This window comes from Pelobates fuscus, chromosome 3 (genome assembly GCF_036172605.1).
Source record: "Pelobates fuscus isolate aPelFus1 chromosome 3, aPelFus1.pri, whole genome shotgun sequence".
Taxonomy (NCBI): domain Eukaryota; kingdom Metazoa; phylum Chordata; class Amphibia; order Anura; family Pelobatidae; genus Pelobates; species Pelobates fuscus.
Genome location: NC_086319.1, coordinates 99,766,335 through 99,793,604, shown reverse-complemented (window position 1 = coordinate 99,793,604; position 27,270 = coordinate 99,766,335). Strand labels below are relative to the sequence as shown.

The 27,270-nt window shown below is 41.0% G+C and overlaps 1 protein-coding gene across 1 annotated transcript in view; it reads left to right on the top strand.

The window, feature by feature from the left end:
- STK32A (serine/threonine kinase 32A) overlaps positions 1-27,270 on the top strand; it is a 231,321-nt gene that overhangs the window by 138,571 nt on the left and 65,480 nt on the right. The window contains exon 6 of the mRNA XM_063447376.1: positions 12,394-12,431. Coding sequence (XP_063303446.1) covers positions 12,394-12,431 — 38 coding nt within the window. The remainder of the gene's footprint in view (positions 1-12,393; positions 12,432-27,270) is intronic.

Sequence of the window (27,270 nt, the reverse complement as noted above, 5' to 3'; positions counted from 1 at the left end):
AAATCTAATATAATACGGACAAAAGTACAAGTTAAAAATTATGCACTTGACATCTTGCATGACATTTATGTCTAAGAGATATGTAAAAAGAAAAGAAAATTAAACAAAACAATAAACTAAACTAAATTAAACATGTTCTCCTCCAAATTGTCTAGGTGTTTAAGCCCAAAGTTAGTTCCATATAGGGGAAACTAGCTTAAGGTGTCTTGATTTGGGAAGTTGACGTTATTGGGCTAATGGGGGGTTTGCCCGCTATAACCCTGATCCAGTATCAGTCTGTAAATTTGAAAGTGGATTTAATTGGGATTGGGTAGTTTTGTCTAATGTGTTGATATATGGTTGCTTTCATCATTAAGGTACTTTTAACAAGGTTTCCATTTGAATTAAATCCATTTAGAGCCTTTTTAGATTATTTATTTTTATTTTTTTGGAGGGTGGGGGTGTAGTTGAGTTATTCACTGACCTTAAATTAATAGGACTCATTTTCAGAGGAAACAAAAGTATCTTCCGGCGCAGTCTTCAGTGTCTAGATAGATAGATAGATAGATAGATCTATAATATATAGATAGATATTATTCGCAGATATGCTAGATTAGGTAACCCAAACATAGAACACTTAGGAGTTTATTAAGTAAACTGTAAACCTGGTGAATTCAAAATTGAAATGCAAATTTTAACCAAACTGAAAAAAAACAAACAGAATACTGTTTCCAATCTTACCGTTGATTTAAACTTTGCCATTCCCTTTACAGCTCACAAATGTTCTTTCTTTTCTGTTTAATGTTACCTCTTGAAACATTAATAATTAGAATAATTGGAGGAATGTGTAATATCTATTCAGTGTTTACTATTTAGAAATTAAACTACTCTTGGCATAGGAAGTATCCATACACTGTGGATTCGTGTATGATTTAGTGTGTTTTACTGCTCATTGTGATGTCCCAGTTTTATTCTGTTTTTTGAAAACAAAAACAACAAAAAAACAGCATATAATTAGTCTGAGTTAAAATTGCCAGATACACAGCGGGTTCTGCTTTATTTGGGATATAATCTCTTATATATGTTCCATTCCATTCCTCGGTTGGGCTGTTAATAAAGTAACTGACAGATGGTACGGCTGCAGTGCAGTGACCATTTACAGTTAGAAATGAAATCAGTGGAGTGTGGCTTCTAGTTTCAGACCTTGAATCTGAGCCAGCAATGCAACGTTTAAGTGTCTTTTGCAAGGTTTGTGTAGTTAGTTAGATGGATAGATAGATTTCCACATAGATTTATATGGATATCTATTTTTTTTTTATTTATAAAATAAGATAGAAAAAAAGAAAAGAAAACAAAGCGGCAAAATAATAGTGAGAAAAATTACATATCTAAAACCATAACACCTTCAGATACTTGCTGAAATATGTGTTTAAAGCACTGAAATCATCCTAGTTATAGGTCAATATTAGGTGAACAGTAAATGAAAAGTGACAACAGGGGGCCAGTTCTGCTGGAAGACCTATTAAATGTCAGTTCTAGAATTCTAAAAAAAAAGAAAATTTCAGTTGGCTTCCAGGACTTGGAATAGGTCAGAGAAAAGAATGTGTTTACATTACTGCTTAAGGACGCCTCCAGTGGCTACTCCTCAGATGGCCACTGAAGGTTCTTCCTGGAGCAGTGTTACAGGTTCTGCATGGAGACGCTGAACTTTCTTTATAGAGATGCATTGATTCAGTGTATCTCTATGAGGAGATGCTGATTGGCCTGGCTGGCGTTTAGCCCTCCCCAATCCCACCTCATCGGTGATCCCCAATGCTTTCCCATGGACATTCTGATGATTTCAGCCAAAGAGATAGGGGGCAGGGCTGGGGTAGGTGGACTGGTGCGGTGCTTGAAAAAAGGTAAGTTTTAACCCTTGCTAAGGGGGGGCAAGACACCTAAATGGTGGTTTTAACACTATAGCATCAGGCATACATGTTTGTGTTCATGACCCTATAGTTTTTCTTTAAAGGAGAAGCGAAGGTACAGACATGGAGAGAAACATGTAATGGGTGGCTGAAAGCCATTCAAGATAAGAAGTGATAAAGAAAAAGTGTGTGACTGAGAGACCGAGAAGAGAGGGACATACAGATATAAAGGAAATCAAGAGTCAAAGATAAAAGAGAAGGGATGAAAAATAAATTAACAGTAGAAAAAGAAATAGAACAGATAGAAAAATTAGAGACAATAAGGTGGGACAATTGCAACTAAACACATGACATATGTAGGTGTAAGCAGCCCTGGTAAAGGGGGTTGGTACAGAGATTTTGGTCCAGCGGGGTCCTCTTCAGTGCTGATGTCACTGCTGTAGCGAGAGTACTGCATTGATATCTGTCGGAGACCGCAGGATCATCCATAGAAACAGTCAATTCCCTGCAGCCGTCTCTGGTGACAGCTGGGGGAATTGACTCTTAGATTTTGCCTTGTGTCAATGAAAGTCAAGCGGAGGAGAGGAGGAGAGAGAGTTGACTCTAATTTGTCTCTGCATGTATCTTGATTGAGTTGGAATTTCAATGAAATTCCAACACAGTCAAAATAAGTATGTTATAAAGATTCTACCTTTATAAAATACTAATTTTTCAGGGGGAGGTAAGGATGGGTGGGTGTGGCAGTGCCGCTTTAATAATGATCATTTTATTTAAATTGCACATTCTAAGATCTCCACTCTCTCTTCTTTTTTTTGCATACCAGAAAGCATTCTGCCCATCTCCTGCCAAAGGAGCAGTTTAAAATAAACCCCTTAAACAAGTCCAGTCAAAGCCACCAGGTTTAGTTCCAATTAATCAAATATTGAGATTGAAGAGAACAGGTAGGTTAAAGTGAGTTACATCAGTATAACTTGGTTTGATCCCGACCAAGTTTAGCATGCTTCGTAAAATGATTCATGTTATATATACTTTTAGCCATGTACTATTTCAACGTGTGGAAAGTTCTTGGCTTGCACAAGCTGTATTACAGGTTGCCAGAATGTAGTTTAGCTATCCACCTAAAGGGAATGGGTTATAATGTTTTGTTTTGTTTTTTAAAGGCAGTGGATTGAGTCCTTGAAACAGTACAAAATATTCACAAACATAATGAGAACCATTCTATTTATAAAACAAAGGCTAGTGCAGGGAAAAAAAGCGACCAGACAACCCAAGGCAGAATGCTCGTATTAAACACTACATGCTGCTGAATTATCTTGGATCTGGACTAGACTGCATAATGTAATTTACATAAGCATACTGCAATATTAAGGATAATCTGTCATCAGAATTGAAATTTTACTGAGATTCATACATAGCCTTAAGTACTGCAGTGGTATTGTATATGTATTCACAGAGTTGTTAATTTATGAAACATTCTCTCTTCACTACATTCCTAAAACAAATATCTGAGCCATTTCATTTAAAGGAACACTCAAAGCACACAGCATGCTAGACTGGTTATGGTGCCAGGAGTGCCCCACATTGTAAGTAGTCAAACGTTTCCACTACAGCTCAGTGAGTTTACTTTTTGAACTTAGGCCGGTGATGCAGGTCTTAGTTCATTGGCAGAGAGCAATCAGCTGAAGATCTCAGCCAATGAGAACCCTTCCCTGCAGAAGGTGGGGAGTGGACCCCAGATAAGAAGACAAACCATTTTAATATGGTTTGACTAGTTACAGTGGTATGGTGCCAGGGCATTTCTGGCAAGAGAACTACTGCAGAGTTTACTACAGAGGTTATACATCCAGAGTTTGCTCCTAAATTTGCAAATACCCAGTGGAAGAATTTAATGATTTATAAAAAGTGAAAATTTAATGCAAGTTATTTGATATTTATCAATCGCTTCCTTGTTTCAAAATGGTGCATAGGGGTGTAAACCCTTTGTTTAAAAAGCTAAAGGATGTTCACACGTCTAACTGACTGTTTGTACTTTTATTTCTTTTGCAGAGGATTTTTTTTTTTTTACCCATAATCTTTTGACCAGTAATTTTATTTTTAGCCGATGGCTGTTTTAATGAACAGTCCAAGTAGCATAATTACTTGTGCTTCTTGCATAGATTATGGTTCACGTTGCTCCCTTGTACCTGACTCCCTAGATGTAATTTTATAACAAGACACGGAGGCTCATATTGCATATCCCTTTCTTTACTGTTGACAAATAGCAGCAAAGGAAACAAACAGAATGAAAAAAGAATGAACATGTGATAACATAGGCCCCTCCCCCTCAGGTCCCAGTATAACAGGCAGCACTTCCCTTCCATTTCCCTCTTTCTTTGCTGCTCTGACACAAAGATAAGTACATGCCATATTTTCTCCTCATATTTCTCTTATATACTGTTTTGTTCATTGATAATTTTCTCTTATTTACTTGTATTGATTTAGTCTTTTTATTTCTAAGGTTAGTATTTGTCTCTTTATACACTAGCCTCAGGGCCCAGACCTCCCCTGCTTATGTAGTCTTGTCTCCTGTCTGTTTCTTCTGCTCGAGCGCCTTTCTGCGCACTCCTTCTTGTTTCATAGTTTTACCGCGTATCTCGCGGGTGCCGCGAATCCCGCGAGATTCCCGGCGGCCATTTTCTGACATCCTGTCCCTACCTCTTAGTGTGCCACTGGTCTGGGCCCTGGTGAGAGCGTTTTTTCCTTGCTTAGTTTGTTTGGGTGACTAACCCATACGTCCTTTATTTTCCTATTACCATCATGCCTAAACCCAGACTATCTACTGGGTCCGCTCACTCTGGGGAGTCGGATACCCCAGTAATCAGAACTGAGGCCCCTGTCACCTCAGATATTTCGCCTTCTATGGCGGATGGGAATACCCACCCCGGTGGACCACAGTTTCTAGCGCTACAGCGCTCAGTAACAGACGCCATTATGGCTGCTATGGGGTCTATGTCCTCCACCCTCTCCCACACCATTTCACAAGCCCTCTTGCCCCGTCCTTCAGACGAGCAACTCTCAGGCACCTTGACACCCCAGGGAGAGGTGTCTAAAGGGGATTTCAAAAAGGCTGCCCGTAAGTCCAAACACTCTGCCTCCAGAAACACCATGACTGGCGTACCTTCGGTCGCCCCAGAAAGCGTGTCCCATCCACGCAAAAGAGCCTTTCCGCGCCAGGCAGAACGGGCGCGGCTATGGAAATGTGCTAGAGCACAGATTGAGAGCGACACCGACTCAGAAATCGGGTCAAATGAGGAGGCTATGAACGAGTCAGATACCGACTCTGATGCGGATTCCGCCGATGGCGCTCTTGACCTCCTTTCCTCTGCTCAGGCAGAGATGCCCGGAGGCGAGACAGGGACCAGGAACCCCGCGGCTGCGGGGCCCTCCCTCGTGGATCCTTCGGGGGTCCCGCTCTTCGACCCGGATGACCTTCACCATCCGAGGTCGGCGGAGTGGCTCCCGGCCGACCACGTTGCCACATACCTGGAAAATTGGGTCAGAAAACCCTTAAGCAAGGCGGCCCGCAACAAATTGAGGGCGGAGTGTCCTAGGCCTCTGGTGCCCAACAAGGTGTGTGACACCCCAGAGGTTGACCCTAAAATGACTCAGTTCCTCACTAAACTGGGCTGGAATCCCCGTAAAGGACTAGAGTCCGCTTTGAAGTCCTGCCAGGACAAGCACCTGGACATATTCGGGCCTTTGGCCAAACTATTTGACTTGGCGGAAGACGCCAGAGCGGAGAACCGCATGGTCGACCCTGAAGACCTTAGAGGTTGGGTCCAGAGAGCAATTTGTATTGCTGGGAGCGTAAATACCTCCCTATCTATTGAAAGGCGTAAAGCCATATTATTCAAAATTGAGCCCAAACTGGCCAACCTCGCCCTTACGGAGGCGGGCAAAGACGCCCAAGGACTCCTCTTCGGAGATTCCTTCATTAAAGATTTAGGGCGTTTTGTGGGAGCATTCACGGCTCTAGACAAGGCCCAGGCCTCCATGAGGCGAGTATTCCAGGGGCGGGTCTCTACCAGGGCCGGCAGACTCAGGAGCCGTCTGTCCGGCCGCAACTATCCCCAATCCCGTGGCACGGGAAGAGGCTCCTTCCAACACTATAACCAGTACCAGGAGACCTCCCGCCCCATGTTTTTTCCATCCCGCGGACGTCAATGGCGATCCAGAGGCCTTCGGGGTAACCCAAGCTCAAGACGACCATACGGTGAGTTGCCTTATACCACACATTTCTTCTCCGGGTTACATAGGGGGCAGACTCCAACATTTTTTCCCAGCCTGGTCACAAATCACTTCAGATCCCTGGGTACTGGCCACTATTCGGGGCTTCAATATAGAACTCACCTGCCGCCCCACACACATTCCCCCTCCTCGACCGATCCGCTTTTCCCTCCAGGATCGCGGTCGGATCGACGAAGAACTTTCAACCCTCCGGTTCAAAGGGGCTATCGAACTAGCACCCCCCAACCCTGCGGGCGTAATAAGCAATATCTTCCTAGTGGAAAAGAAAGGCGGCCAATTGAGGCCAGTCATAAATTTGCGCCCCCTCAATGCCGTAGTCAGGTACCGCCATTTCAAGATGGAGGGTATTCACCTGCTAAGGGATCTCCTCCTCCACGGAGACTGGCTAGCGAAACTAGACCTAAAAGACGCGTACCTGACAGTGCCAATAGCGGAGGCCTCTCGGGACCTCCTACGCTTTTACTGGCGACACGAAACATGGCGGTTCACCTGTCTGCCCTTTGGCCTATCCTCAGCCCCGTGGTGTTTCACAAAGCTTCTACGGCCCGTTATGGCCTGGCTACGCAGTCGAGGAGTTCGGCTAATCGTCTACCTAGACGATATTCTCCTCATGGCTCAGGAGCGTTCCACCCTCCTCACACATCTACGACTAGCCATAAACCTCCTGTCACGCTTAGGTTTCATAATCAACTGGGAGAAGTCATGCCTGACCCCCGCCACCCGCTTGGAATTCCTAGGATTCCAAGTGGATTCGGGGGCAGCAACGCTGAGTCTCCCGATATCCAAGATTCGATCCATCCGCAAAGAGTTACGCAGGGCCCTTATCCGGCCCCAGCTCACCTTACGCCAATTGGCACGCCTCATAGGCCTGCTGGCCTCTTCAATCCAGGCCGTGTTCCCAGGCCCACTCCACTACCGAGCGCTACAGCGCCTAAAGATCGCTCACCTAAGAGCCGGGGCATCCTACGCAGACCTGGTCTCTCTGGACAACGAGACGAAAGACGAGTTGCGATGGTGGATTCTCAACCTGTCTGCATGGAATGGCAAAGCCATCTTCGGCTCAATGCCGGAATTCACGATCGACTCGGATGCGAGTCTACACGGTTGGGGAGCCCACTGCGAGGGAATCTCAACTGGGGGCCGGTGGTCGGAGTCCGAAGCCCGACTACATATCAATGCCCTGGAACTTCTGGCAGGCTCCTTCGCCATCCGCAGCTTCGCCAAGGACCGTGCCCTATCATGTATTCGGCTCCGCATGGACAATGTTTCGGCGGTGAGATATGTCAACCACCTGGGTGGTACACAGTCGGCGGTCCTGGCCAGGTTGGCGAAAGACTTTTGGGAATTCTGCCTGGAACGGAACCTGATGGTCTACGCGGAGTACTTACCTGGTCTGCACAACGTCCAGGCGGACTGGGGTTCACGTTATCTTTCAGACACCAGCGACTGGAGATTAGCCAGGAAGGTGTTCTCCAATATATCATTTCTCTGGGGACCATTTACCATAGACCTTTTCGCCTCCCGGCTCAATGCCCAACTCCCACGCTTCTTCAGCTGGAGGCCGGACCCAATGGCGGAGGCAGTGGATGCCTTCCTACAAGATTGGAAGGGAGGCCTCCTCTATGCCTTCCCCCCATTTTCCATGATCCCTCGCTCACTCCTGCAGGCCCGCAAACACCGGGCGGAGCTAGTCATGGTCACCCCATTCTGGGAAACGCAGTCTTGGTTTCCCCAAATGCTCGAGATGACGTTGGACTATCCTCGACTCCTGCCGGGACACCACGACCTGCTGCAAGACCCGACGGGACGCTATCATCCCCTCCGGCTAGAGGGCTCTCTCCCACTTCTGGCATGGCGAATCTCCGGGGACCCTGGGAAATCCAAGGAGTTTCGGACGCAACTAGACACTTATTGGCAGCAGCATGGGCTCCCGGCACTAGACGGGCATATGGGTCAGCTTGGCGAGCTTGGGCTAGCTGGTGCATGGCTCGGAACGAGGATCCCGTTTCGGCCCCTGTAACAACGATCCTGCAGTTCCTGACGTCTCTCTTCGAAGCCGGTAAGGCTTACAGGACTATTAACCTTTACCGTTCCGCTATCTCGGCGATTCACCAAGGTTTCGAGGGCCGCCCCGCGGGACAACACCCTCTAGTGTGCCGACTCGTCAAAGGTTCTAGATTTTCAAGGCCTCCCAGGCCCCGCTACTCCACGACCTGGGATGTTTCCGTTGTATTGGCTTTCCTCTCATCCTGGCCCGCTAACGCAGGACTCTCCCTCAAACAGCTGTCCGCCAAATTGGTGTGCCTGCTCTGTCTCATCTCATGCAAGAGAGTCTCGGACGTCAGTGCACTGGACGTCGATGCCAAGTCATACACCCCGGACGGGGTAACTTTTAACATCAGCAGGCGCACTAAGACTTCCATTAAAGCGGTATCCTACCCTAGTTTCCCTGCCTCTCCTTCGCTATGCCCAGTGACCTGCCTTCGTGAATATGAATCTCGCACCGAACCGCACCGCTCTACTGCCTCTCATCAGTTGTTCTTATCTTTCCGTCCTCCTTTTCACCCAGTTTCCAGCACTACCTTGTCGCGCTGGGTGAAATGGCTGCTGGCCCAAGCGGGCATTGACACTACAGTGTTTGGCGCCCATTCAGTACGAGGGGCATCAGCCTCTTCTATGATGTCGGCGGGCGCCCGCCTAGAAGACATTATGAGAACAGCTGATTGGTCTAGGGAGTCTACCTTCCGAGAATTCTACTTTCGGCCGGCCCCACACACATTCGCTGTGATAATGGATCAGTTTTAAACTTGCAATATGAGCCTCCGTGTCTTGTTATAAAATTGCATGATTTTGCTATTACATGACGAAAAGTCATGATTTCATTAAAGACACGGAGGCGAGTATTGCCCCACCCTTTTTTGTTATTCTTACACGCTGGTAAGTATGTATCTCCCCACCCAAATTACTCATACCACGATACGCCGCATAGTATAGTTTGAGACGGTAAGTGGGGCCGTCCTTAGACTTTGTTGTTTTCAATAATACTGGATATGTTAACATTGATTGTTTTGTGGGACTGTACATACAGGGGTCTTTGTTCTCACTGGTGTAACCTTGTAACTAGTTGCAAGTATCGACTTTAACCTGTTGGCTCCTGTCCTTTATATCTTCACAGCTTAATCCGGCAAGACGTCTAGCAATGGTCCGGTTTATTGGTCTCCTCCCGCTGTCCTCCATCGGTCCTATGGATTCTACGGTCACACTTCCCAGTTTTTGATGTTATACCTTCTTCGGTTTTATGCTATTACCTTGGGACTTTATTCTCACACTACTCTAGTTATGGACATTGTTCTTTGGTCGCATCTGCAGAAAGAGGGAAATGGAAGGGAAGTGCTGCCTGTTATACTGGGACCTGAGGGGGAGGGGCCTATGTTATCACATGTTCATTCTTTTTTCATTCTGTTTGTTTCCTTTGCTGCTATTTGTCAACAGTAAAGAAAGGGATATGCAATACTCGCCTCCGTGTCTTTAATGAAATCATGACTTTTCGTCATGTAATAGCAAAATCATGCAATTAATGACTGTAGCAATTTCTGGTATATTCTGCTCTATTTTCACCAATTTTCAAGATGAATGTTATGGGAAAAAGGTCAGAGACTGACTGTAAAATCAGCAACGTGAATTTAAGATTTAGTTAGAAAAGAGGTGTTTAGACTAGAAAAAAAAGGCATATTAGAGGTGACAAGAAAACATATTAGAAACATATATAGATAAATATATAATGCCTTTATCTGGTAACCTATTTATACATATACATAATAAAACACCATTTATTGAGTTATTAAGTGTTCATCTGCAGCAGTGGATTGTTTTTCAATAACAATACAAATGGGAAATTTGCAGACTAGAGAGGTTCTTTCAAATGTAGTAGGTTATTTTAATCTAATTGCTATGATAGTGAATTCTGATGATCTCAGCCAAAAAGGCAGGGTGGAACCAAATGCCGCCCTGGCCAATCAGAATCTCCTAATAGAGAAGTGCACTCTACATGGAGACACTGAACGTATGTGCTCCACATTGTGCAGCACTGACCCAGGAAGCACCTCTAGTGGCCATCTAAGGAGTGGTGTTCCTAGGCTGTAATGTGAAAAGCCTGCAGGGACTGACTATGGACACTAGAACAACTGCATGAAGCTGTAGTTGTCCTGGTGACTACAATGTCTCTTTAAGTTTTCTAGATATATAATTTTTTTAATCACCAGTATTAATTAAAAAATGAGTGAAAGAATACCTCTATATGTGTCTCTATTTAGGGAAGAGAGTTCCTAGCTTGAGCCCAAATCCCTCTCTCCTTTTATATGAGCATATCCATATCATTGGTTATTTACTAAAGTGAGAATTCCAAGTGAGTTAAAAGTAAATTTCAAATTTAAGGTCAGCATTGCTTTTACAGTTAGGCTATTTTGACCTTTGAATTCTTACATTAGTAAGTAACCCTGTGAGTGTATTATAAGATAGCTTCACAACAATAATACTCCCAGTAATGTCTATTTAAACTATGATAAATGTGTTTAGAAATTAGTCTGTGTAAATAAAATAAACTATTCCTATTCTAATATCAAATTATAGTTGCATCAATTGTTATTAGTAAGTGGACTCAAAATTTTCAAAACAGCCTTCCCCTGGTCACACATCCCTAAAATTAAAGTATTCAGCTTTGTTCTTTTGAAATGTTGGAACAGAAATATACAAATTATTAATCTGGACTATTTTCAATTTATGTCACAATGTCCCAAAATATTAAATATGTAAATATGAATATCAGTTTGACCATGAACAATTCCTATGCAGTTATCATAGATAACAGAACTGAGCTTTTATTCATTTACATTTAAAAAGTGCCCTCTTTGGTACATACTGTTGTTTAACCTCTTAAGGACTAAACATTACACTTTGCGGCCATCCCAATGTCGAAACTAAAAAGCTTGTGACAGCTTCTTATTTAAATGTTCAGTTTATGCAGAATTACAGTTGTGTACCATTTCATTCTGGAATAGGATCTATAAAGAACATTTTTGTTAGGATAACATAGACAGTCATTATTCCATAAGGGGTTAATGATATGTTTATTGGTATTAGTTAAGGTGCTTGGCTGTGAAGATGTTAATACAAAGAGCCTGATCAGGTTATCATTAGTTTCACTCCAACAGGCCAGGCTATTCTTTATGCAGTATTATGTTTCAGCTAAAGTTCCCCCAGATCAAGACGTGAGTTGAAAAGTGATGTAATTATCCTATTATTCTAAGGTAATGTTTTGTAGATCTGTTCATGCTCATCCAGAAGGAATATCATGTGTCTCTGCTACTGACTGCAGTATATAGTTTGTTGTCTGAGTGCAAGATTCGTTTTTTCTTTCTTTACAGCACAAAGGAGAGCTATAGAAATATTAGGAGATTGTATTAAAATATAATGGCCTCAAACAGAAGGATTTTTTCAATATACACATATTTATTTATTTTTTACTTCTTTTTTACGTTTTTTTTTTTTTTTAAATGCATACAAACATATATAACAGACAAGGACAAATATTGCTTAAACGTAAGCCGATTGATTAAGCAAAATATGTTTTTATAATCATAGTCTGGCTTGAAACAAATATCCAACTATAATCAATTTACCTGTATTATAATTAAAGCTCTGCTTGTATCATTTAAAAAGAAGTAGATAATATAGATATCAAAATCTAGTTTGGTTTTTAGGAGGTTATCACAGATTGCAGTTTTTATATATATATATATAAAATTTAATAGTTACGAGAATATAAGATTATTGCATTATTTCCCATTTGTAAAGCAATACCGGCCGACATAAAATAAAACAACAATATATTTTTGAATTCATAATCTTAATAGTTTATGGATCCATGCAGAGAATTAGCCTGGCAAAGTGGAGCAATTTTGAATCCAAGTGCTAAATGTGGCATAGTTATCAGGAGCAGTTCTATGGTTCCTATGGCGATTGCTTAGGGAAAGAGGACAATGCTTTTTAACGCAGGGTTAACAAATATTCTGTGCGGCGTCTCGTGTATGATAATGATGCATTAAGAGATTGTATACAGAGCTAAATCTACTTTGTATGTCTGTTATATAAATTAATGTGTCCCTGCAAAACAATTTTTAACAAAGATTTTTAACGTATGCGATTTGTTCTTTTTTTATAGAGACATCAAGCCAGACAACATTCTACTTGATGAACAAGGTAAAGTTTTTAGTTCATAGAACACTTAACATTGTTTTGTGTCTTATTTGTTTGTACATTACCAGCTTATTACAGATTAATAAAGAAAGTGAAATCTGTACCTTTCCCAGTAAAGCAGAACTGTCACCGTCTGGGGACTTTGCATAATTTGCAATGGCCCCATCCTCTTTTGGCCAGAATCCTCTATTGATAGAGCTAATTTCCTGCAGCCGTCACTAGTGATGGCTGGGGGACTGATATTGCTTGCTCAGTCTAAAAAGTGTCAGGTGTAGGGTTGTCACATCGGGAAAGGCTCGAGGCTTGGGGATGACACGCATGGAGGGGCTGAGGATGACACGCATGGAGGGGCTGGGGATGACATGCATGGAAGGGCTGGGGGTATTGGGGATGACACACATGTGGGGTTTGGGGGGGAACTGACACGCATGGAGAAGCTGGAGGGGAAATGAGACGCATGGAGGGGCTATTGGAGGGGGAATGAGCTGGGGCGGAAGGGGTGAGACACATGCGGGGCCTCAAGGCATTTTTCGCATCGGGGCCCAGTGATTTCTAGTTATGATGTATGCACATAGATAGGGGAAAATCTGCTAAATATAAATACAATAAAGAAACATAGCGTTTAACTGTGTGGGGACTGGCACTGATTTATAGTTACAATTGGTCACTCACAGATTTGCAGAATTAAAAAAGCCTTGAGTGGTATCTTTCAGTGTCCAGTATGTTGTCCCTCCTCACAGGTTCCTCACAAAGCAGAATGTATGTATCTCAAAAGAAAAAGATATATACACAAATGTAGTACACTTCCAGAGTTGGATAAAAAAGTATTTAATGACTTACATATCAGTATAAAACAAACGTCTTGTCACCATGCACGTTGAGGCTTAGTGACCAATTGTAACTATAAATCAGTGCCAGTCCCCACACAGTTAAACGCTATGTTTCTTTATTGTATTTATATTTAGCAGATTTTCCCCTATCTATGTGCATATATCTATTGAAGACAAGAGGAAGTCTTCGGGGAGTTATCGGGATACTTCACCTGAAACATTAAGGGAAGTCCTGGTTTGCTTTGAATCACATTATATTATTTCTTTATTCACTGGGTTGTGTTCACATATATTGTTGTTTTTGATTTCTAGTTATGACTCTGAGGGGATGATTGAATATTTCCTCCCTTCCTCATTAGAGCCGTCCCAAGCTCTACCTTTATTCCTTACATTTCTTATAATACTCTTGTTTGTTTTGTTTGTTTGTATCTCCTCCCTCCTCTGGATTCCTGATTTATGCTTATTTATGAATGTTGTTTTTTTTGTTGGTGTTCCAATGATATTACATACAATGAATGCCGAAAATATGGAGATTTGTGTGACCAGGAATAGAAGGTGACCTCTTTTAAATGGGCGCCATTTGACTCCCCGCAAAGTCTGGCTGTTTTGATTGCATTGTACAAAGCATTAGTTAATGTTTGAGGCTCGTGAATTTTTGACCGGTTATTCTCCCTGAGCTGTTCAAGTGTACTTCAAAACGTTACATTAGTTTCTGGATCATAGTCAGTGAAGGTCTATTTCTTACATTCATTGAACTGGCGGCGGTAAGCTCTTTGAAAAAAAATTATTTCTTTTGAAAATAAAATTCCACTATTTTCACTCATTGTTCCTTTGTGGAATTATGACACTGAATCTCCAAAGACTCAGTTATAATATGTTTCACACACTGTACACTATAATATGTACCTTCAACAAAAAGATTACTGTCAAATTGTACTCTGTATTTTGGCTCACCCCGTATAAGGGGGGCACCATATTAATAATATCAAATAGGGCATTATAAAGTAAAAACAGTTTATTAAAAATGGGTTGGAGTAAACATTTAACACATTTTAAAAGTGATTTACTTTTCTTGGGTTTTTCATTTTCTTACGGACCCTGTCTTGACTGCAGACCACTTTCCAAAATGTTCTGTCTTTATAAGAATAGGGATAGTATAGTGTACATTGTCTATCATTATATAAGAAGCAAGGCAGTGTCATATATACCTACATTTTTTTTTTATTATTATTGATTGCATTTATATTATGATAATCAGAATTGTCACATTATTATTATTATTATTATTATTATTATTATTATTATTATTATTATTATTTAATTTGTTTGATGTATTCCATAGGAAAATATTTAAAAACAGAGTTATTCAATAAAGTAAAATTGTTTAGAATTCAAAATTAATTTAAAATGAATTAATATTTAAGGCAAAACTGAACCAAGAAAAATTCTCCAATACGGTTGTTTTGAGCTCAGATACTTTAGGTCTAGGTGCAGTGGTCCTGTCATTTTAACCCTTTTGCTCTATGAGCTTTGAATTAGACCATTGCTGCAGAAGGAAAGGCCTCCTTGACAATGTGGCAGGAAGAGGAAACGTGAGCAGCACCGAGGGAGTCTCGGTGCTGGAAAGGTATAGATAGGACAGAAGCGTAAATCAGAGTGACAGATAGAGAAAATATTTGCAATTAGACTAAGAATAAATGTAGAGACGCCTAGGTCAAAGTGTAACAGAGAATCTGAATAACAAAAATAAATAAAAGGTCAGGATAACAGAAAGCAGGAAATGTCAAACAAGCCGGGTCAGATACCAGAAAATCCATAACAATAGGAACTCAATCTCGGGTAATCAAAAACCACAACAGAGCAAGAAACAAGGATTCCCTGGAAGAAGTGGACTTACCCTAAACTGGGTAGTTATTGGTTACACTGACAGGTAATGTCATAAGCGTGAGCTACCAGCACATATCATCAGAAATCTCAATATTAAGTAATGATATTGATAAAGGCAAAGCTTTCTGTGTTGTTAACGACATCAGAACGCACACCATAATACTAAGTACATTGCGTTGGCCAGAACGCGTAAGTGAAGTCATGAGCATGCTGGTACAGCACCGCAAGGGACAAGTACTGTTACAGATTAAAACATTTATAACTACTAGCAGGGGTCTATAGGGCTAGGAATACAGGTTTGTATTAGTAACACAGTTCTTCTGAATTTGAAATTCACATTGGATTTCCAACAGTTATCGCTTTAGTGAATAATCCTGAAAATAAAACATTTACAGTAAAAACAGGCATTTTATTTCCACCCTCATTTTCACTCTAAATAGCTTCCTCTATTAGAAGTAAGAATGATTTTATGTAACTTTTGTGAGGACTAACTTGTGTTGAACAAATGCAGTGCACATTGGGAGAAAATGGATATTGTTATATCAATAGCAATCTACCAAGAAAGATGCTGTGCCAGAGGCAACCTTGAATTGTGTCAAAATGCTGAAAAATGGTTTAAAACAGAACCAGCAAATGGTTGCAAGGTCATGATGGCACCATTACTACTACAGCATGAAAATGAAAACCGTTTTTATTTTCATTTTTTTGAGGATGGTGATTTATTTAAAGTATATATCTTCATATAAAACAAAGTTGATATCTACCTGGAGATTCTCTATACAGTATGTATGTAAATATGTGCAAAGATTGACCATAGTGTGATTGAAAATGGTTGAGTCAGCACTGTTGGTTATATTGAAGTGAGAAGTTGAGATATTGTTCTGTAGAGTATATATATGGTCAATTGTGAGATGTGTAAGTGCTAATGTCGTGTCACTGACTGCGGAAGAGAAAGAGGCCGTGAGAAAATAACATAATTTATGATCTGTCTGAGGAATATATGATCTGAGGAAACTAAGTCTGCAATGTCTGAGGGAAGGCATGTTTGTGGTGATTGTGTAAAGTAAATGGATTCCTGACGTCCAATAGCAGAAAGACTAAGGTACGTAGACAGTGTGTCCGTGTGGGGAAAGTCCATCTGAAGTGTCTATGAAAGGAGACTTATTCTCTGCTACATGGTCAAAAAGAGATAACTTGGTGTTTATAAAAAAATGCGCCTTAGATATCAATTAACATAGTATATTTATTAGTAGCTGTCATATAAGTATGAATGTTTGAGGATGTAGTAAATGAATATTATGTGCGGAAAATACATGTGATACCATCCAAGGAAAAAACACATAACGCACATATTTATATTTATGAGTATTACAATTACTTGATCTATAAGTAATCTAGCAACAATACGTTCGTCTTAGCATGTGTTTTCTTGTACGAAGGTGAATGTGTTCTTTCCATGTAAATGAAGTTGATATATTGTTTTATTGAAGAGGGAACATTTTAAAATAACATTTGCACTTGGTGGGCTAAACAGACACAATCCTTTGGTGTGGAAGTAATCTAGCTAACTCTATGGAATGGACTTTGAAAGACTACCCTGAGCTCAGTGTATCTCCTTGCATGAATATTTTAATACAATGACAAAAGGATGGAGGCAGCATGCATTTTCGGTGCAGTCAGTGCTTGAAGAACACATCTCCTGTCACAGTCCATAAATCATACAGTTAAGTGAAGATCAGACAGCACTGATGTCCCCTATGTGTCTTCTTTTGCTTATCTTGATATCCAGATGATAACCCCTTCATATCCTAAATACACTACCTTGCCCAGGAAAACACAAATGCTTTACAACAGAAATTAAACAGGCATAGCCACATTTAGTGTGGTAGTTGAAATAAATGTGATCAATAAATCTGTACCCACAGTAATGAAATAGACAATATACTGATCGGTTGTTGCTGTCAGTAGAAGAGTCCGCAATCGATCCATATATATAAAAGCCATACTAGGCATGACAAGGAGTCATGGAGTCTTGGTGTCAAAAGGAATCAAAATTTGCCAGTCTCCAAAGTATTCCCAAGTTCTAAAATATGTGTGGCTAAATTTCCATGTCAATTATAGAAACATAGAATGTGACGGCAGGTAAGAACCATTCGGCCCATCTAGTATGCCCAATTTTCTAAATACTTTCATTAGTCCCTGGCCTTATCTTATAGTTAGGATAGCCTTATGCCTATCCCATGCATGCTTAAACTCCTTTACTGTGTTAACCTCTACCACTTCAGCTGGAAGGCTATTCCATGCATCCACTACCCTCTCAGTAAAGTAATACTTCCTGATATTATTTTTAAACCTTTGTCCCTCTAATTTAAGACTATGTCCTCTTGTTGTGGTAGTTTTTATTCTTTTAAATATAGTCTCCTAATTTACTGTGTTGATTCCCTTTATGTATTTAAATGTTTCTATCATATCCCCCCTGTCTCGTCTTTCCTCCAAGCTATACATGTTAAGATCCTTTAACCTTTCCTGGTAAGTTTTATCCTGCAATCCATGAACCAGTTTAGTAGCCCTTCTCTGAACTCTCTCTAAGGTATCAATATCCTTCTGAAGATACGGTCTCCAGTACTGCGTACAATACTCCAAGTGAGGTCTCACCAGTGTTCTGTACAATGGTATGAGCACTTCCCTCTTTCTACTGCTAATACCTCTCCCTATACAACCAAGCATGCTGCTAGCATTTCCTGCTGCTCTATTACATTGTCTGCCTACCTTTAAGTCATCAGAAATAATCACCCCTAAATCCCTTTCCTCAGATGTTGAGGTTAGGACTCTATCAAATATTCTGTACTCTGCCCTTGGGTTTTTACGTCCAAGATACATTATCTTGCACTTATCCACATTAAATGTCAGTTGCCACAACTCTGACCATTTTTCTAGTTTACCTAAATCATTAGCCATTTGGCTTATCCCTCCTGGAACATCAACCCTGTTACATATCTTAGTATCATCAGCACATTTTGAAACATTTACATAAGAAAATAGTCAATGTGGGAGGGTTGGGCCTGTGCCGTATGCGTGTATTGTCTATGGCTTTTTTTTTTACTATTGTTGAATAAGCGTTTTAAAGGATTTAATATTTTCGATTAACTTTTAAAATGATTTTTTTAAATGATTAAAAACTATAGAATATAAAAATATAATATATATATTTATTTCATGATATTAAATCATTTGAAAAGCGTACCCAACAATATTAAATTGAGGCATATGTTAGAAACTGAAACATATTCAATTCATTAATAAATATGTGTGAAAAAGACTTAATTGCACAATTATGGGCACATGAATTAACCAATAGATAACATTGTTGCGCTGAAGTGAAATCTAGTATAATGTATCTGCTTTCTTTATCATTAACTTGTGAGTATATATCTAGAGGTAGTGAAGAAAGTAATATAGCTACACTTCCTGCATTAGTCAATTGGCTTTTAAAGTAAAAGGTTGTTTTCATTTCCTGTGAGTTACTTGTATAACATTGATAAACTAAAATAGAAGAAAAAGAAACATATTCCTGGTTGTCAGGATGGGATCCTGACAGCTGGTTTTAACTCCCCAATAAAACATAAACATAAATTAGTTTTGACTTTGTAGATTTATACCCTTAAATCTACAAAGTCAAAACTAATTTATGTTTATGTTTTATTGGGGAGTTAAAACCAGCTGTCAGGATCCCATCCTGACAACCAGGAATATGTTTCTTTTTCTTCTATTTTAGTTTATTGCAATACCAGTTTTCCACCACAAGTGGCCTCCCTAACAACTAGACTATCCTCAGTTTTTCACACCTGCCTAAAATAATCACCTGAACTATGCTATAAAAGGCCACACCCGACTAAACTAAATGGCCTTCACAATGAGAGAAGTTATTGTTCTGAACCTGACAAGTCTTCTGCTCCTGGCTCACACAGAGAAACCTGATCAAATTTGATTTAATTTGAACCATCTTGATCTACTCATCAAACCTGCTTGTTTCCAGTCTGCTCTTCTCAAAGAAGCTTGGTAAAACAAAACCTGAACACCGATATCACCCTGCTTTATTCTTACTGGACTTTTAATACCAATGTACATTATTGATTTTGTTCTATTGGACATTTAACCGAATCCATCACAACGTACCTGGATAAAACTGACTATCCATATTTGATTGCTTCCATCCTGAGTAACCTTACTGCAATTATCTATAACTTCATTACTGCCTTCAACCAAAGGACTCTGATTTGCTAAATGTCTGTCTAACCTGATTTCAGTATACTTTCATATTCTGTTTATCTCTGTTCTATTATATATTGTTTGTCTCCTGCCTATAATTTCTCTTATAGGTCTTTCCTCTCTTATTATACCTGTTACTTGGGGCATATTGCCTAACTCCTTATTTCTCCTGGGGCATATTGCCTTACTCGTTATTTCTATAACCACTCCTTCCTCCTAACCTATTATTTCAATTATAGGTTTTCCTCTTACTATTATATTTACCTAAAATCACGTTTATAGGTTTTGCTTTCTCCCTCTGTCTTTATTGTTCCTTTTCCCTTTATAACCTGTTACTCTAATTGTTTCCGTGTCTAAACATGCATAAAGTTCAAAATAAAGAACCTCAAGTCAACCCCGGCATAAGTCTCCTCTCTGACCTGCTCAGAAACATGACAGATTGTGAGGGCCCTAAAGCAGAGACTCCAGGGTTAACCAGTGTTCTGAAAACGTTAGCAGAATGTTTTTTGGAACTTTGCAAAGCAGTGCCAACTGTTATTCAATCCGGTTCCAGCACTCCCCCTGAAAGGAAAAATCCTGAGAAAAAGACAAAGTCAAACTCATCTTCCAGGAAAAGCAAGAAAAGAGAACCGCTAACCAAACTTGAACTAGAAAAGAGATGACGGGATGATTTATGATATTATTGTGGTGATACACGACACCAAATTACCTATTGTCCAAGAAGACCTTCTAAACCTCCTGTAACCGATGACCCAAACGTATAGACCTCCGAAACAATCTCACCTATAACCAAAGACAATATCTACGATACTTCTGATCTGTACGAAGCAGATATTCCTACCTGTCCTCACTCAGTTGATTTCCAAAAATCTCATGATTCAGATGAGGGACCAGTGGAGATGGACTGTGGTGCTCTGCCCTCAGAAGACAGGGGATCAGAGGATGAATTCATGAGTGGCCCAGAACCTATGGCTGCTGCAGTAACTACCTATCCGATCATCCAATCTGCAGAAAAGCAGAATACGGCAACCTCCATTCAGTGCCCCTGGTCTTGTGAAAACCAGTAATGGTACCATCATGCCAGTTAAAGAACTCTGCCTCTATGAAAGTTATCTGGATGCCATGAGGTATGTGGAAGCTAACCCCCCTGAGGACACCACCAATCAAATGTCAGCATGCTCTTCCTCCCAACCAATAACCTTAGGTATACTAATACCTACCTTGGAAAAACCTACGATACCACAGATTGTCAATTCTGGGTTAATAAAGAAAAATAATGATCCCATTTCTACACTACGGATTAAAGAAAGAAAAAATGCGATAACTGAAGAAATACCTCCTGAGTGCATCAAAGCTTCAAACGGTACTATTGTGTGTTGAAAATACCTCAACATGTTTTGAGCAGATGCTTAAAGGCAAAGAGAAGAAAAAACATAGGAGAAAGAAATAATGCATTTTGATTTCTGTTGTGGTCTGTACATTTCTTAATTTGAAATTCTTTCCGTTCTACCAAAGACCTTCGCATACGGAGTGCGCTCTTGAAGGAGGGGATTGTGTCAGGATCCTATCCTAACAACCAGCAGGAATATGTTTCTTTTTCTCCTATTTTAGTTTATTGCAATACCAGTTTTCCACCACAAGTGGCCTCCCTAAAAAACTAGACTACCCTCTGTCTGTCAAACGTGCCTAAAAAAATCACCTGAAACTTTAGAATACTACTCCCCTCTGGATAGTGGCACAGGTTTATAATTTTACTGAGAGGGTTTAAATCATGTGTCTATGACTGAGATACTGCCGTCATATTGTGGTAGATTCAAACCGGTAATTTCATGATGCTTGCTGACCCAAATTGCTCTGGCCGTAGCTGCATTCTGATAATTATTAATTGCTGACTCAGACTACCCATTACTATATTTCTTCAATTTATCATTTCTATCTGACATGGACTTTTTTGATGTTGGTTGTCTATCGCCTGAACTTCTTTGTCCTTTTTCCTGGACCACCTTTTGAAAGTCACCAAATCATGTTTAATGGCCCTTGGACTGCAATCTCACCTGGTAGACTTAACTGAACGTTAAACACAATTGATGCACATGTGGAGTGTGACGAGGAAAATGTGGAAGCTTTATGGGTAGATATCTGCTTGGGGAAAACAAAGGGAAATACGTTATTGGTTGGGATATGTTATAAACCACCAAATTTAAATATTAATGAGGAAGAACTGCTGTTAGAGCAAATTGGTAAAGCTGCAAATCGGGGTAACACGTTAATTATTGGAGATTTTAATTACCCGGACATAAATTGGGATAGAGGGACTAGTACTTCAGCAAAGGGAATCCGTTTTTTGAATGTGTTAAATGACACCTTTATGTCACAACTGGTACAAGCACCCAGGGCCGCCACCAGAAATTTTGGGGCCCCTAACTCAGCTCGGGGTCTGGGCCCCGCCTCCAAATACTGCCCACAGGAATACACACACACTGATACAAAAGGACACAGATATATACCAACAGACACACATACTGAATCAGACACACATGCATACATACTGACACACACATACTGAGACATACACACAGGCATACATAGTAACAGACAGACACATACTAACATACATACAGACACACATGCATGAGGACATAAAAAACATACATACAGACACCGACATACATACACACACACATACATACATACACACACACACACACACACACACATACATTCATACATACATACTGATAGACATACAGACACTGACATCCATACACACATACATTCATAATGGCATACAGACATACATTCAGAATGGCATACAGACATACATACAGACTGACATACATGCATATATACAGACATACTGACAGACATACATGCATACAGACATCCATACACACATACACACGTTCATAATGATATGCAGACATACATTCATACTGACATACAGACATACATATATAATGACATACAGACATACATATATACATACATAGACATACATACAGACAAACATGCATGCAGACAGACAGACAGACATATACATGCATGCAGCATAGGCGTGCGCAGCCTATTGCATTAGGTTGTCCACCCTAAAGCACAAACACACGCCGCATGTGTGTGTGTGTGTGTGTGTGTGTATATATATATATATATATATATATATGTACATACATATACTGCTGTTTGTGTGTGCGTGTGCTGTTAGTGCGCTGTGTGAGGGTGCTGTGTGGGTGCTGTTACTGTGATGTGTGTGAGGGTGTTGATAGTGTGCTATGTGGGTGAGGGTGCTGTTTGTGTGCTGTGTGTGAGGGTGCTGGTAGTGTGCTGTGTGTGATGGTGTTTGTGTATGTGTGTTAGGGTCCTGTTAGTGTGCTGTGTGTGTGTGAGGGTGCTGTTAGTGTACTGTGTGTGTGCTGTGTGTGTGGGTGCTGTTTGTGTGCTGTGTGTGTGGGTGCTGTTTGTGTGCTGTGTGTGATGGTGCTGTTTGTGTGCTGTGTGTGTGAGGGTGCTGTGTGTGCATGCTGTTTGTGTTAGGGTGCTGTATGTGTGTAGGTGCTGTGTGTGTGTGTGGGTGCTGTATGTGTGTGTTGTATGTTTGGAGGGATTGTGAAGGTGGGGGCAGATTAGTAAATAACCCCCTCCCTTCTTACCTTATGTATGGAGGGGGGACCCTTGCTGTCCAAGGGAGTGTGAACTCTAGCCTGCGGGGCTAGAGTTCACTCTCGCAAGATCTGAGCATTGCGGCAACGCTCAGATCTCGCGAGAGGAACCTGGCGGAGCTTCTGTCTAGAGCTCCCCGGGTCCTCTCCTGCCTCCCTCCATGCTGCTGTGGGCTGGTGAGGTAGATCTTTGATCTCCCCGCCAGCCCATGGAGGCTTAGAGCAGAGCCGGCACTCAGATAGCGCCAGCTCTGCATGAGCCGACATGGGAGATCCAGAGATCTCCCCTGCCGGCAGGGGTCAAGTCCTGGGGAATAAAGTGTGGGAACTCTCCCAATATTCCCACCCCCCAAAAAAAAAAATATACACTCATGTATACACACATACTCAGACACACATATATTCACAGACACACATACACACACATACACTTAAAGAAACACACACATACATTACACACACATACACACTTACAGACACACATACACACTTACAGACACATACACACACTTACAGACACACACTCACAGACACACATACACACTTACAGACACATACACTCACAGACACACATACACACTTACAGACACACTCACAGACACACATACACACTTACAGACACACATACACACTTACAGACACATACACTCACAGACACACATACATTCACAGACACACACACACACACACACACACACACACTCACACACAGACACACACACATTCACAAATTATTATTTTTTAATTAAAAAATGTCCACCCAGCCTCATTACCTGGAGTGCTGGCGTGGACTTGTCCCTGGGGTCCAGTGGGTCGGGTGCCTATCTCCATACAACAAGCGGTGAGGGAGCTGTGTGCCCTCTGCTTCCTCTCGCCGCGCGGGCTGTCTGCTGTAGCTGGGAGCCGGAATATGACGTCATATTCCGGCTCCCGGAATCAGCAAACGGCGCGCGGAGGGAGGAAGCAGAGAGCACACAGCTCCCTCACCGCTTGTTGTATGGAGATAGGCGCCCGACCGGGGGGGGGGGGTGTCCATCACCTCTTACTCCCCCCCCATGACAGGGGGAACACGGGGGGGGGGGGAGGAGGGCATTTGGGGGCGGCAGAGTGCCTGCAGGAACAGCGGGAACGCGTTCCTGCAGGACTCACAGGCGTGCCGCGGGGATTAGGGTGTGCCCAGGCACACCCGGCACACCCCGTGCGCACGCCTATGGCATGCAGTCAGACAGACATACATACATAGACATACACACATATACATACATACACACAGACATGCATGCATCCAGACAGACATACATAGACATACATACACACATACATACATACATAGACAAACATGCATACAGACATTCATACATACAGACATGCATACAGACATATACACACAGACATACATGCATGCATGCATACAGACATACATACATAGACATACAGACAGACACAGACATACACACAGACATACATACATACACAGACATGCATGCATCCAGACAGACATATATAGATAGACATACATGCATGCATACAGACAGACAGACATACATACATACATACATACATGCATGCACACAGACAGACATACAAGGATTACTTATATCTCAGACCTGTATCTTCACCCACCCTTTCCTCTTTTCTATTACCCACTTTACATCTACCTCTATCACTGCCCCTTTATTCCTTACAGCAATATTTTAGTACTTATAGGTACAGCACTTATTTTTTACTTATTTCACATTTTGTTTACTAATTTTCTTCTTATTTTTATCTTCATTCCTATTTTATTCCTATCCTTATTTGTATTTATTTCTTATTCTCGACATTTTTAGGCATAGGCATAGTAATCACTCAATGCTTTTCCACTATATTTTATACCAATTAGGTTTATTCACCAGATTTTTAGCTATTAGTCACTAGCCAGCTCCTGGAGTTCACACACTTTACTTTTACGGTGATTTTTTATTTATACAGACATACATACACATAAATGTATACAGACACACACACAGACATACATACATACACATACATGCATGCAGGCAGACAGACACACAGACATACATAAATACACGGACAGACATACAGACATACACATACTTGCATACAGACAGACACACAGACATACATACATACACAGACATGCATGCATCCAGACGTACATAGACATACATACATACAGACAGACAGACAGACATACACATAGCTCATTTTCCAGCCACCCTCCTGTCTCTTACCTTTTCTTTGCAGGAGGGTGGCTGGGGATGATGGGAGTCGGCGCGGCTCCCTCTTCACTGCCTGGCTCTCCTTCTTCACGGCTGGGTGCGCGCTCCTCCCGCGCGGAGTGAGCTGGGAGGAAGTGACCACTTCCTCGCAGCAGCACTTGCTGCGGCTGCTTTTTTTTTTTTTAAAGGGGCCCGGTCGCGCTATACCACGGCCACAGCGCTGACCGGGCCCCTGAAGGTGGGGGCCCATCGGGTGGCCCTAAGTGTGTGGCCCATTATGGTTGTCACCCCCTGATGGCAGCCCTGCAAGCACCAACTAGAAAGGATGCTTGTCTGGATCTCGTTATAACAAACAATGTTAATCTTTTAACCAACATTCAAGTAGGGGAGCATTTGGGAAATAGTGATCACAATTTGGTCACTTTTGAAATAAACTCAAAAAAGCAAAAGCATGTGGGGTATATTAAAACGTATAATTTGAAAAAAACTAATTTTAATAAGATTAGGGCAGCTCTGCAACATATCGACTGGCATAAACTCCTTAGTGATAAAAACACTGAGGATAAATGGAAACTATTCAAACAAATATTAGAAAGGTACATTTCACAGTATGTACCATTGGGTAATAAATATAAAATAAACAAATTAAAACCAATGTGGCTTAGTAGAGAAGTAAAACAAGAGATTAAAAATAAGAAAAGGGCTTTTAAAGCATTTAAATCGGACAGATCAGAGGCATCCTATATAAGATATAAGGAAGCCAATAATACTTGCAAAAAGGCAATTAAAGTGGCTAAACTAGAAAATGAGAAATTGATAGCCAAAGAATGCAAAACCAACCACAAAATTTTTTTCAAGTACATTAATTCTAAAAAAAATGAAAGTGTAGGTACACTGAAAACAGAGATGGGTCTGTTAGTCAATGAAGACCAGGAAAAGGCAGAAATTTTAAATAACTTTTTTTCTTCAGTATTTATTAATGAGGATCCTATGGCAAGAGATATGCAAATGATTGCTGCAACAAACTTGCAGATAACTTGTGATTGGATAACTCGAGACAAGGTGCTACAGCTATTAAAGAAAATTAATGTAAATAAAGCTCCGGGGCCTGACGGTATCCACCCACGAGTACTTAAGGAGCTAAGTGGGGAAATAAGTGAACCTCTGTATTTAATTTTTCAAGATTCTTTTGTTTCAGGTATTGTACCGGAGGATTGGAGGAAGGCAGATGTTGTTCCTATATTTAAAAGGGGTTAAAAATCCTTGCCTGGAAATTATAGACCTGTGAGCTTAACTTCTGTGACTGGGAAATTATTTGAACGGCTATTAACGGATAATATTCAGGAATTCATTGGGAAGAACTGTGTTATTAGCAATAATCAGCATGGTTTTATGAAACATAGGTCATGTCAAACTAACTTAATTGCATTCTACGAAGAAGTAAGTAGAAATATAGATCAGGGTGTTTCAGTGGATGTGATCTACTTGGATTTTGCCAAGGCATTTGATACGGTTCCTCACAATAGGTTAGTCTTCAAACTAAAAGAAATTGGTCTAGATGAATATTCTTGTTCTTGGGTAGAACATTGGCTTAAGGATAGAGTACAACGAGTTGTCATAAATGGTCAAGCATAAATTTTCAAGCTGGACAAAAGTGGTAAGTGGTGTCCCTCAGGGTTCTGTTTTGGGACCGCTTCTATTTAACATATTTATAAATGATCTTGAAATAGGCATTGAAAGCCATGTATGAGTGTTTGCAGATGACACAAAACTTTGTAAAGTAATAAAATGTGAGCAGGATATTGCCTTGCAGCAGAGGGATTTGGATAGATTGGGGGACTGGGCACTAAAATGGCAGATGGAATTTAACATAGAAAAATGCAAAGTTATGCACTTCGGGGTTAAGAATGCACAAGCAATTTACACCCTAAATGGTAGTGAACTAGGGATAACCACACACAAGAAGGATTTGGGAATT